This window comes from Geotrypetes seraphini, chromosome 4, assembly GCF_902459505.1.
Source record: "Geotrypetes seraphini chromosome 4, aGeoSer1.1, whole genome shotgun sequence".
NCBI lineage: Eukaryota > Metazoa > Chordata > Amphibia > Gymnophiona > Dermophiidae > Geotrypetes > Geotrypetes seraphini.
Genome location: NC_047087.1, coordinates 247,599,836 through 247,613,713, shown reverse-complemented (window position 1 = coordinate 247,613,713; position 13,878 = coordinate 247,599,836). Strand labels below are relative to the sequence as shown.

At 43.1% G+C, this 13,878-nt stretch overlaps 1 protein-coding gene across 1 annotated transcript in view; it reads right to left on the bottom strand.

Annotated features, from left to right (window-relative positions):
* Nucleotides 1-13,878, bottom strand: part of FAM13C (family with sequence similarity 13 member C) — a 322,400-nt gene that overhangs the window by 136,954 nt on the left and 171,568 nt on the right. The window contains exon 6 of the mRNA XM_033941491.1: nucleotides 278-425. Within this exon, the coding sequence (XP_033797382.1) occupies nucleotides 278-425 (148 nt within the window). The remainder of the gene's footprint in view (nucleotides 1-277; nucleotides 426-13,878) is intronic.

The window sequence follows — 13,878 nt, the reverse complement described above, 5'->3', positions numbered from 1 at the left end:
ACTCTTCCCAAAAAAAGAAAAAATATCCAGAAAGTTATGCCATAATCACAATTCTAAAATCACAACTTAATGCTCCCTATGAAAGCATACGTTTGCAACCTCCAACAGAAAGATCTGTTTCATGATCCAGCACCTTTTTTACACCAATAACCTTGCACTGTATATTAGCCTTCAAATTTCGTCTACACTTGGTTTCTTTACATATACAAATACTGGATTAAACTGTAAGACACCAACATATGAAAGCCTTTAGTTGAGTCATATGAAAGCCACTTACCTCCAGAAACGACCCCATCCGTCTGCGCACTTCGGGTGGAAAGGGTTGCTGCTTCCGTGGAAACTTGCTCTTGATTATCCTCCTCCTGGGCAGGGAGAAATGCAGAGCACAGATCAGTTTCAAGGGCTTGTAGCCTCAGGAACGAATTCTGCAAGCAAAAGCAGAACATTTGGCTAACATGGGCAGTGACAGCAGTGAGTGGCTAATCGGTTCCTTGAATCTTTTTGGGAATCAACGTTTCTGTCATTCTCTTCTAGAAAGCTATATGAGAGGTTGTATGACATTCCAAGGGAACCCTGAGATTTTCGTGGTTTGGGGAACCCTAAATTTATAGGGATTAGTTGGTGACACAAGGGAACGCTGATTCCGTCAGCAAAATCGAATTTGTTCCGAACGACCAATCAGAGGAGGAGGGGGGCGGGAACAATGTTTTATTGATGCCCCAAGCGCAACGTATAAGGTGATCTTCATTCACGGCATTGACGACAAGAATGTTCTGACGATCCATCGCCCCTCCCAGGTTACATTCATATAATACAGCCCTCTTTATAGCACCCCCGACCCTGTGGTACAGAGCAGGTGAGCAGTTACGGGCGGTTCTGAAAACAGACACCCCCGGCGGGAAGGGGTAAAACGCGGACTTGGCGGATCTAAAGCCGCACGTCCTTAAAAATCAAAGAGGTCTGTCAGAGCCAGGAACTACAAGTGGCACGGACCTCAGATTTTTAAGGACGTGCGGTTTTAGATCCGTCAGGTCCGCGTTTTACCCCCTTCCCCACCCCAGCGCCCTATTTAGATTTCTAGTATTGTCTCTTGCACATCCACGAATTCCCATATCGCAAACATTTTTTTTAATCCATCGACATACTATCCTGTTTATAGTGGCCTATATATCTCCTGTTACAGCCTTGCTCAGCATCACTATGTTTTTCTATTGAATAACAGCGGATCGTGCAAGCTTCATTCAGCTAGCTAGACAAATTAGCCGCGAGCAAAGATGCTATGATGCACAGGCTGAATGAGTCATCTCTCCCCCTCTCTCCCGGGAAAAGCCCGAGCCTGCCGGAAAACGCTGAGTTTGGCACGTCTCTGAATGCAATTGTGTAGGGGAGGAGGGGGAAGGAGAGAGGACGCCTACGCGCTGCCCCGCGCAACCTGCTTTCGGACACGATTAACATGGGAAGCTCTAGATTTACTTAAGGGAAAAGCTGCGCAAACGCTTTCCTTTTGTTTTATACTCTCTAAAATGCGCACTTGAGAAACATCGGTATAGCTTACTAATGTTAAAATATCTATACTGTACATTATTTAGGGATGATGATTGGGAACTGGGGAAGGTGAAATCAAAAGGGGCAGGGTAAGCAAGTTAGGGGATTGGTCATTGTGCTGCATTTCCACTGTAAAATTGAGATAGTGAATGATAAGACATGGAAAAGCAGAAAATCTGTTTTTAATTATTTGTATTTGCTTTATAAACATTTGTGTGCAGAGTACAGTATCAGGAAACAATATTGTGAGTCAGTGATTTTCAGGACATCCACAATGAATAGGCTTGAGCTAGATTTTCATACAAAGGAGAAATAGCTAGCAAAGATGCTTCATATTCCATCAGATTTGTTGCCTCTAGTTTATAACGTTTATTTTTCATCTTATAAGAGTGAGGGTCCTTTGAAGGATTTGTCCGGCAACTGGTAACATGGACATAGCTCCAATCTTGAAATAATTTGTGATAGTCAGTTTTCTATCTAAACAGGATTAAATGAGGTTCTGTACCTTGACTTCAAGAATTTACAAGCTTTCTTGAGATAAAAGATTTGGATATTCCCTGATGTGGCTGTCACATTCTGACAAGTATCAAGACAATTTGGAATTAGGTGCTACAAGTGGCGTACCTATGTGACACCTGGGGCCCATCATTTTTTTTACACCCCCCCCCCTTCAATCTATATGAAAAACATGATTTTTAGTAACAATCCACACATCACTCAAGAGTGTACCTAGGAAAAGGCAGCATCTTACATACTGCAATGAGCAGTAAAACATCAATACACCCATTGTAAAACTAAACAAGCCAGACTAGTACAGATCAATCCTGCACAGTCAATCCTAACAGAAAACCGTGTCTTTCGAACACACCTTCGCCTAGAATGGAATATGTAATCACAAACTACCTCCCCCCCCCCCTTTTTTACAAAACTATAGTGTGTTTTTTAGCCATGGTGGTAACAGCTCAGACTCTCATAGAATTCTGAGCATCAGAGCTGTTATCCACTGCCGGTGCAAAAAATGCTCTACAGTTTTGTAAAAGGGGGATAAAATAGAAATACATAGACAAAGGTTAAATTGAACCACTCTGCATACAATGCAACACCACAGAAACAGCGATGCATCTCCAATAAAGCAAAAAAATAAATAAATATAATTTTTTTTCTACATTGTCTTCTCTGGTTTCTGCTTTTCTCATCTTCTTGTCACTCTCTTCCTTTCATCCACTGTGCCCCTCTCTATGCTCCTATATGGTATCTTCTCTCCATTCCCCTTCCTGAAACTTTAAGCCTCCTCCTTCCATTTCTATCTTCACCCCCATTGGTCTGGCATCCATCTTCTTCCCTTCTCTCCTCCAATGGTCTGGCATCTCTCCTATTCTTCCCTTACCTCTCCCACACCACCATGGTCTGGCATTTCACTCTCTCCTGTCCCTTCCCCCCACTTCCATCAGCATCTGCCCCCTTTCTTTCCCTCCAACCCAATTCCATCCAGTATCCTTCCCCCTTATGTCTCTCTCTCCTTTCCCTGCACACCAATTTCATCAACATCTGCCCCTTTTCTCTCCTTCCACCACCCTTCCATACCACCCTGATCCCCTTTCTCTTCCTCCACCACCCTTCTATGCTCCTCCCTCCCTCCAAACTAGCACGGTCCCGCGATGACTGCTTCTGCTGCCTCTGCTCCAGAAGAGGTAAGTGAAGTTGGAGGGGGGTGGGCTGGCAGATGCAGGGAGTTGCGGCAAGGTCCCGCGATGATTGCGGCTGCCGTTCCACCCCATCCGATGTCACATCTTCTGGATTGGAGGCGGCAGATGGCAGTCATCGCAGGACCTTCCTGCATTTCAGCACGGCTGCTGACTCTGCTTTGGAATAAGTACAGCAGCCGCAGCGAGGTGCAGGTGCCATTTAGAGCAGTGCGGGAGGTTCCAGACCTGGCTGGCCAGCTGTGCACCCACCTAGAGCTGGAACCCAGGACGGTCCGCAATCCCCACCCCACCCTTGGTACACCACTCGGTGCTACTTTTTTTATTATTAGAACCGCAAGGCACAAGCGGAATAGAAATCACTAATGTAATGTAATGTAATTATTATTATTGTGATATCCTTGCAAATGCATTGTTAAATGTGGGGGTAATATATTTAGGTTTGTCCCAGAGCAGATTCATTCCAGAATAGCCTTACTGGGTCAGATCAATGGTCCATCTAGCCCAGTTTCTTGTCTTCAGAGTGGCCAATCCAGCTCACATGTACCTTTTCAATGAGTCTCTAGAGTAGGGAGTGGTACCGGAGAACTGGAGAAGGGCGGATGTGGTCCCTCTCTACAAAAGTGGAAGTAAGGAAGAAGTAGGAAATTATAGGCCGGTAAGTCTGACTTCTGTGGTAAGCAAATTAATGGAAACATTACATTACATTAGGGATTTCTATTCCACCATTACCTTGCGGTTCAAGGCGGATTACAAAAGAGTTATAGAAGGTGGGTTACAAAAGATGTCTGGTCATTTTCAGGGGAAATAGAGAGTAGAGTAGGTTGTTTCTATGGGTTGGGGTGTTTCCGTGGAGGGAAGGAAGAGGACTTGTGGTGTTAGGTCTTTTTCAGAAATTTCTTAAACGCTTAAACGTTTTAAACTCTTTAAACGCTTAAATGCTTTTAAAACAGAGAATGGTGAAGTTTCTGGAATCCGGTAGATTATTGGACTGGAGGCAACATGGATTCACTAGAGGAAGGTCTTGTCAGACAAATCTGATCAATTTCTTTGACTGGGTGACCAGAGAATTGGATAGAGGGAGTGCGCTAGATGTGGTGTATTTAGATTTTAGCAAAGCCATTGACAGTGTTCCACACAGAGGTCTAATAAATAAACTGAGTGCCCTTGGGATGGGTCCCAAAGTGACGGGCTGGGTCAGGAACTGGTTGAATGGGAGGCAACAGAGGGTAGTGATCAATGGAAATCGCTCTGAAGAAAGTAATGTTAGCAGTGGTGTTCCTCAGGGTTCTGTTCTTGGGCCTGTTCTTTTTAACATTTTTATAAATGATATTGCTGAAAGGTTGTCGGGTAAGATTTGCCTCTTTGAGGATGATACCAAAATCTGCAATAGAGTAGACATGCCGGATGGTGTGAATAACATGAAGAAAGACCTGGCGAAGCTTGAAGAATGGTCTGAAATGTGGCAGCTAAAATTTAATGCTAAGAAATGCAAGGTCATACATTTGGGCTGCAAAAACCTGAGGGAATGGGGTGAAAAACTTATGTGCACGATGGAAGAGCGGGACTTGGGTGTGATTGTATGTGATGATTTTAAGGTGGCCAAACAGGTTAAAAAGGTGACAGCGAAAACTAGAAGGATGCTAGGTTGCATAGGGAAAAGTATGGCCATTAGGAAAAAGGAGGTATTGATGCCTCTGTATAAGACTCTGGTGAGACATCATTTAGAATATTGTGTACAATTCTGTAGGCCTCACCTTCAAAAAGATCTAAAAAGGATGGAGTTGGTCCAGAGGAAGGCTACTAAAATGGTGTGTGGTCTTCATGATAAGGCATATGGGGACAGACTTAAAGATCTCAATCTGTATACTTTGGAGGAAAGGCCGAAGAGGGGAGATACGAGTGTCTCTCTTTTATATTTTTAATTTTTAGTTTAATTTGGTTTTATTTTGCTGGTTTTTTTTTTTAGTCAATGTTTATTTATTGAATTTTTACAAAATTACAAAGTATGGAATAAAACAATCCATAATAGTGGAAAACAAAAGATATGCCAATGAATGGAATCAACAAAGACAGAAAATGAAATGCAAAACATGAACATGGATTCATACAATCATCAAGAAATTTCCTCCCATAGCATATCTAATACAACAAGCAGTATCCTAACTACCTAAACAAGCACGTTCCAGGTAAAATAAAGGTAGAGAGAGAAATAAGTGTGAGAAAGAAAGAGAAAAGAAAATAAATAAATAAACAAATGAATGAATAAATAGATAGATGAATAAGTAGATGAGTAAAAGAAAAGGAGGGAAGGGAGAAGAAAGACTAGAGAAGGGTCCACTCAAGGGAGAGAAGAGTGCAGGTAGAGTTTCAATAGATTCCATCTGAGCTGGAATCGAGGAAACCTATTGGAGGACTTAGCCAAATACGCTTCAGTTCTGTACGTGAGACAAACGAGGTTCCACCAATGTGAGTGTGAAGCTTTGGATAGATCCTTCCAATAAGTGAGAATAGTCTTTAAGGCCAAGGTGAGTAAAATATCAAAGAGAAAATGATCGGAGTCTAAGAGTTTGTCAGGTATTGCGGAAGATTTTAGTAAGAGCATTTGGTAAGTTAGTGGAATATTGATCTGAAAGACTGTGCAAACTGTAGCCCAAACTGAGGACCAGAAGGAGCTGATTGCTGGGCAAGAGAAAAGAAGGTGCTTCAGAGTACCAACCTCAGTTTGACAGGTCCAACATTTGTTGGAGTAAGTGGGGTTGATTTTATGAGATTTGACTGGGGTCCATGGAGTCCTGTGAAGCAAGAAAAACATATGTTGAAGGATGGATGCAGAGCGGGACGTTTGAAAAGTGGATTTATAGACCATATTCCAGACTTCATCGGATATTTGAATCCCCAAGTCCACTTCCCATGAGGAGTGTAATGGGGTTAACGAAGAAGGAAGGAGGGATTTAAGAAGTTTATAAAAGTGTGATGCTGTATGACCCAGCGCTAAGAATTGATGTGAAAGGGAATATAAAGAGGGAGTAGAGTTAACTGGAATAGGTAAGAGGCCTGATTTATTGAGGGAAGATTTCAGTTGTAACCATTTATAGAAATGTGATTCTTTGATTGAGAAGGAGTCCATGACCTCACGGAAGGTAAGAAAAGACCCATCTGGACAGCATAAGGATCCAAGGTCCCAAATTTGTTGTTGAAACCAGGAAGGCCAGCAGATGGGTTTTTTATCTATCAGAAGACATTTGTTATACCATAAAGGGCAAAAGGAAGATTTGTTCCAAGGTGTGTCCAAGTGGGCATCAAGGTCCATGAGGGTTTTGTGAGTGGTCGCCATGATGGGATTACAGGAAAGATTTGGGGAGTAGTTAGTGCCCAGAAGTCTTATCAGCGGAAAGGGAGACATCAAAGACATTTCTAGGCACAACCAATTGGGGTGATCATTGGGGGAAGGGGATATAAGCCATTCAGCTCCTTGTCTGAGGACAAAGGCTTTATGATAACTGAAGAGATCTGGAAAGTTGACTCCACCTTGAAAAGTAGGGGTTTTCAACTTTTTAAGAGAGATTCTATGGGGTTTGTCATTCCATAGAAAACTGAGCATTCTAGCTTCCAGTTTTTTGTATACAATAGGGGGAAGCAATAGAGGAAACATATTGAAGATATATGTTAATTTCGGAACCACAACCATTTTTAAAGAGTCGAGACGGCCCCACCAAGAGAGATGTAAGGGAGACCAAGATGACAGGGTGGTGGAAATCTGACTTAGAAGAGTGGAGCAGATTGCTTGGATAGTGGAAGGGAGATCCCTATCGAAAGTGATTCCAAGATATTTGATTCCCTTAGAGACCCACGTGAAAGGTTGAGAGGAGAAAATAAAGGGGATGCAAGAATCATTGAGGGGCATGAGTTCTGTTTTGTCCCAATTGATTTTATAACCTGAGAGCGAAGAGAAGAAAGTAATCAATTGCATTAAAGAGGTCAGTGAAGGTTCCGGATCAGACAAGTACAGGAGGACATCATCTGCATAAGCCGAGATTTTGAATTCAATATTGGCGATGGTTATGCCTTTGATGTCTGTGGACTGTCTGATGGCTGTGAGGAGAGGTTCGAGGGCTAAATTAAACAAAAGAGGAGACAATGGACAACCTTGACGGGTGCCTCTATGGAGTGGAAACAGCAAGGAGGCTTCATCGTTGACTATTAATTTAGCAGTGGGAGACTGGTAAAGCAGTGAAATTAAATGAATGAAGGACGGAGGGAAACCATAATGAGCTAGGACAGCGAAAAGGTACTTCCACTCTACCCTGTCGAACGCCTTCTCAGCATCTAGCGAAGCAAGAACAGCTGGAGTAGTGCTCGACCGGGCAAAGTGAAGTGCATGGCATAGGAGTCTAGTGTTATCAGCTCCATAGCGACCCTTCATAAAACCAACTTGGTCTCTGTGAATTAAGGAAGACATAACTTTTTCTAAGCGAAACACAAGGATTTTAGCAAATATTTTATAATCTAGATTTAACAAAGATATAGGGATAGATAATTCTTTACTAACTGAGGGTCTCTGTTCGGTTTTGGGAGAATGATGATATTGGCTTCTAGAAAGCGATTGAGTCCATGTGGAGTTGATTGTAGATCTTGAAAGTAGGAAAGTAAGTGAGGCGTGAGGAGGGTAGAAAACGATTTGAAAAATTCCGATGAGAGGCCATCAGGACCAGGTGCTTTAGCTGAAGGTAGGGAGGCTATGGCCTGAATAACTTCATCCGACGATATTGGCTGTTGAAGTGATTGTTGCTGTATTTCTGATAGTGCAGGCAGGTTCAGTCGACGAAGAAAATCAGTGATGGAACTATCAGATGAAAGATTATCAGACGAGTAGAGCTCTTCATAGAAAGAGCGGAAATCATTTAGCATATCTTTGGTGGAAGTGTGAATGCTACCATCAGAGGACTTGATGTGGGTGATCCGTTTTTTTGAGCGTTTGCCTTTTAGGTAAGTAGCCAGAAGGTGACCAGTCTTGTTGGACGATAAGTAATATGTGGCAGATCGACGAAAGATGGAGGCTGATGCAAGGGAACTGAAGATTTCGTTATATTGAAATTTTAATTGTTGAAGTTTCTTATATAGAAGAGGGTCGTGTTGATTGTACAGTTGGGATTCACTTGCGTGAATATCAGTTTCAAGCTGGTGCAAAGTAGATTTACGTTTTTTGAGTTGGAAAGCTGAAAAGCTGATTACTTCATCTCTAAGCCAGGCTTTATAGGATTCCCAAACGGTTGAGAAATGCGATACTGAGTTAAGGTTATTGGCGAAGAAAGTTTGAGATTCTGATTTGATGTGAGAGAGGAAGGTCTCGTCGTGTAGAAGAAAGTTGTTTAGTCGCCATTGTCGAAATGAAGGATTGGCGGACCAGTTGAGGGTGCAGGATACAGCAGCATGATCAGAAATTGTGATATCATGAATTTGTGATGAGGTGACAAGGTTCACAATGTCTTTGGAGCCCAAAATATAGTCAATTCTTGAGTGGGACTGATGGGGAGCAGAGTAGAAGGTGTAGTCTCTAGTGGTGGGATGGAGGATTCTCCAAATGTCCGACCATCCATGGAGGTCCATGAGTTTGGTGAGAGCCGTTTGAACCCTCAGTTTGGCAGGTCGGCAAGTAGAGGAGCGGTCGATGAAGGGATCTATCGGAAAGTTGAGGTCTCCTGCAAAGATGGTGTTGGAGGTCAAAGAAGAGGTATTGAGAGATTGAAAAGCTTGGAAGAAGGAAGGGTCATCCGCATTGGGGGCATAGACATTGAAGAGGTTCAGAGGTTTGCCTAAAATGGATCCCGTGATTAGAGACCATCTACCATTAGGGTCAAAGCTGTGTGAGGATAGCTGGAAATTTAGATTTTTCTTTATCAAGGTGATAACTCCATTCTTTTTGTTCTGAGCTGGAGCGGCAAGGCAATGCTCTACCCAACCACCAGTTAGTTTCTGTGCTTCATCCAGAGTAAGGTGGGATTCTTTTTTTATTATTATTATTATTTATTTATAAATTTTCACATTATTTAATAAGCATATCATCTTGTACAGAAAGTGTAATTAAGATAACATAATATTAAAATTACTTTCCAACCAGAAAATAAATCAAATTATAATAGGAAATTATTTCTCTACTTAATCACACACTAGTCCTCAAATTAGGATCCATGATTAAACAATAGGAGTGATTAAACTATCTAAGTAAGGTGGGATTCTTGTATTAAGCAGATGTCCGCAGCCAGGTGCTTGAAGTAGTGTAGAATCTTCTTCCTTTTAATTGGATGATTGATTCCTTTAACATTGAGAGAGACAATATGAAGTTTAGTCATCAAGGCGGCTTTGCAGCGGTGTAATCCAGATGATATTGGAGATAGGAGAGTGGAATACGGGCAGGAGCAATGGTGGGTATCCACGAGGGAGGAAGCAAAGAAGGAAAAAACTAAAACAACGTAGGAAACATGCTTGTAGTCACTGAGAAGAATAAAACAAATGAAGATCCAAGAATGGGATCGCAAGCTGGCAAGAAAGGCTCAGCAATCACTCCGCAATCAGCCCCATTGTCAGAACAAATGCTGGGTGCGGCCCCGCAAAGTGAAAAGTGGGTTAAGCAGTCTAGTATAGGAGATCAGGTCATGACTCCTATGGTTTCATCCAGATATTTTTGAAGATCCACTGGATTATCAAAATTTTTGGTCTGGTTATGGTATGTCACTCTCATGCGGGCCGGGTAGAATAATCCATACTGCGCACCTATGGACTTTAGCTGAGGTTGCATGGAGAGAAAATCTTTTCTTTTCTGAGCAGTTGTTTTTGAGACATCAGGAACAAATAAAATGCGTATGCCATCTGCCATTAAATTTGAGGCAGACCTTGCAGATTGGAGAATTTGGATGGCTTGAGGGTAGCGTAGTAATTTTATAACTACCGGCCTGGGAGGCTTAGCAGGCGATGGAGGGCCCGAGGGAACCCTGTGCGCTCTCTCGATCTCTAGAGGTGGAGAAAACTGAAGTTTCAGTGTGTCAGGGATGAAAGTATGTAAAAACGCCATCATATCAGATCCTTCTATTAATTCTGGTAATCCAATGAGGCGTACATTGCTCCGACGCATTCTATTAGATAAATCTTCCAGGTCAGACTGCAAGGAGGTGATCTTATGTAAATCACGCTGGATTGCCTGGTATTGAGAATCATGTGCTGTAAGCCATTCCTCAGCTAGATCTAGGCGAGCATTATGGAGTTTTAGCTGGGACATTATGGTGCCCATCTCATTTTTAATTTCAGCGGTGGCAGCGAGATTCTCCTGCATTAGTTCGCGAAGAACTTGCAGGTCTTGGGAGATTGAGGAGTTAGTTTCGGGCGCGCCGGAGGATGAGGCCTTGGCGGGAGATGGCGGCTCATGTTTAGAGCGCTTTGAGGCAGAGTGCGGCGTGCTGGGAGCCGCGGCAGAGGAGGAGTCTGTCTTACCCTGTTTAGAAGACATTCTGCAGTGTTTTAAGAGCGGTTTCCGGTCACACTGATTGCTTCGGGGGCCGAGCGTGGAAAAAGTTTAACGGGGCTGAAGCGGAGGAGAGGAGCTAAGCAGCCATCTTACGAGCAGGCACGTGACGCCCCCTATTTTGCTGGTTTTAACTTTGTTTTATTGCTTTCATAAACCTTATTTATATTTTTACGGTGCTCTGTTCTTTTTTTACTTTTATTTTTACTCTAGATGAGTCAGATAGCATATTTGATTGTGGGAGTTTGACTGTTGGAGAATCGCAGCCTAACGGTCGATTGATCTGAATGCCTTGAGCTGTTGATCATTGGCAGAGGCCTTATTCTACCTACGTTTGGCAGAGGATTGCTGCTATTCTTTTCTCTTTTGGGACCAGGGTTGTGACTGGAGATCACAACCCCTCCAGCACCCCTCACTCCTATGCTCTGTCTTCCTTCATGCCAGCCTGACTCCAGCAGCGGAGGATCAGGGGAGTCATCGACCCAGCCTCACTCGGTGGAGTCAAAGACATCCCCAGCTTCTTCCCAATGAGAGAGCCCTCTCCCTAGAGAACAACTGACAGATCACCGTCTACCTTGCCTTTCCGCCTTCCCCCTCTTGTCACTGTGAGGAGATCGACGTTTGGGCCTGCCAAGAGGAGAGTGATGCTTCGCGTCAGAGGATGTGGCCTATGGGGGCATCCGGTGTGCTGGCGAGGATTGGCTGGCGCTTGCAGATGATGCACTGAGGACAACTGTGGCAGAAGCCTAGCTGATGCGGCATGCAGTTGGTGGAACAGCCCTGTTAAGGATAGCTGACTGCTGGGTCCCTGTTCCCTGCCTCTGTGGACTTCTTCTCCAGTCTTGGGTTGCATGCCTTCAGCTGCTTTGAGACCTGCCTGTCATGTAGTTGTCTTGGGAAATTGGCAGCCTAAGCAGTGAAGACACTTCTAGTTGGACTTCTGTTCAGACTGTTTTGATTTTGTTTTTCAATTTTTTTTTCCAGTTTATGAATTATTTTTATTTTCATTCTCTTAATTTGCCCCTTTGTTTTTATTTTATCATTTAAATTTCCCCAGAATTCTATTGTTCAACAGTTCCTCCCTTCTACTTCTATTCCCTCTCTCTACTCCTTCCAACCTTCCTAAGTCCTCCTTACCCTCATCTAACCCCTTCCTCTGTAACGTTGCCTAGAGCTTGTATAGGTATGTGCGACTAACAAATGGAAAAAATAAATATGATAAGAGTCATTTAAATACCTATGTAATATAAATGTGCATGAGTCGAGTCTCTTTCATTTGAAAGGAAACTGCAATGAGAGGGCATCGGATGAAGTTAAGAGGTGATAGGCTCGAGTAATCTGAGGAAATACTTTTTTACAGAATGAGTGGTAGATGCATGGAACGACAGTCTCCCAGAATAGGTGGTGGAAACAGAAACTGTGTCTGAATTCAAGAAAGCCTGGGATAGGAACGTGGGATCTCTTGGAGAGAGAAAGAGATAATGGTTACTGTGGATGGGCAGACTAGATGGGCCATTTGGCCTTTATCTGCCGTCATTTTCTATGTTTCTTCCTCCAGACTGCTGGTATTGAAGCTGAATGTTCATAATTTTGTATTTTATCATGTATCATGGAAATTCTTTTGTCTTCCCCTAGAAAGGAGGGGGGGGTATCCCTGTATATTTTAGCTTTCTTTGTCAATTTCCTGCCTCTCCCTCCTCCTCCTTTTTTAAGCCTCGCTAAGCTAACAGATTTCACCACATTCTCCAGCAATGAATTCCAGAGTTTAATTACATATTGTGTAAAGAAATATTTTCTCTGGTTTGTTTTAAATCTACTACTTAGTAGCTTCATTGCATGCCCCATAGTCCTAGCAGTCACTGCTGGCTTGTTACAGGGTTGGGAAGCAAGCAGAACACAAAGACAATACGAGTCTATCATGGAGCCCGGGATGGGCTCTGCGATCGACTCAAATTGCCTTTATGATCTACTGGTCGATCGTGATTGACCTTTTGGGCACCCCTTTCCTAGAGAGATAAACAGCTATGATTCACACATGGCTAAATCACCAAAGAAGTCCCGTAACCTTCCTCGCACATACACAAAAGGCATTTCTAAATTAAACACTTACTGAACTGTAAAAGGAAATCCTGCCCACCATTATCCCTGTGGGTACAATCCACAAAGTAGCCAGAATGTCTCTTTCAGGGCAATGAGCCAGAGTTGGACCCCAGTTCTCTGGGCAGTTGCAGAATTTCAACATGGGGAAGGAATTCACTGGTTTTACGATAGGATCAGCCTGAGCTGTCAGCTGATAACAGTCTTAGGCAATTCAGAGAGAAAACTCCTGTAAGGAGAGGTTGTCCTTTTTTACAAGGAACAGAATGAGGGAACTCTTCTCTGCAATCTTAGGTCTGGTGGGGCACACACAGTCACTTCAGCTTCCATCTCCTCCTGCACAATCTTGTATCTTTTTTTTCCAGGCACCAACCATTTTAACTACTGTCTCTTTCTTTCTCCAACCTTTTTAAGGTGTTTTCCCTCTTCTTCCCAGGCATTTTTCAGAGGCCAATCAATGACCGACTTGCAGGGGTAACGTTTGAGTCAGATAGCTCAAGCCATGAAGCCTGCTGGACAATATCAAATGTAACACAAATCATCCAACAGATAAGATGTACGGCACCAGATATCACAGTTCTACAGATTTAGTCTTTTTCCCACACATTCCATTGGGAAAAGCGAAGGGGTTCAATGTTTAAGGGTTGATACAAGGTGACCATGGCTTTACACACAAAGCTTGCAGAAATTCCAAGGTGCTTTAAAAGTGAGAGAAAATGGTGTTTGCATACTCAGGCTCGACACAAAATGGAGGTGCAGAAATAGCCCTACAGAATGATGCCAGTGAGTATCTGGGGTCGTTCTGAAAGCCTAGCTATAATTTTGTTTTGTTTTTTTGTTGAGTTTGAGGCGATGCGTGGATATCCGCTTTTCAATTATCAGAAAGCAGGTCTTTATAGTAGAGAGGGTGTCTGCTATACGTGACTTAACCTGCAGGATGACTGTGATGTCATCATCATAGGCAAAGTGCTTCATTCCGGCTTGTTCCAAAATAGTTCCCTGGAATTGCATGAG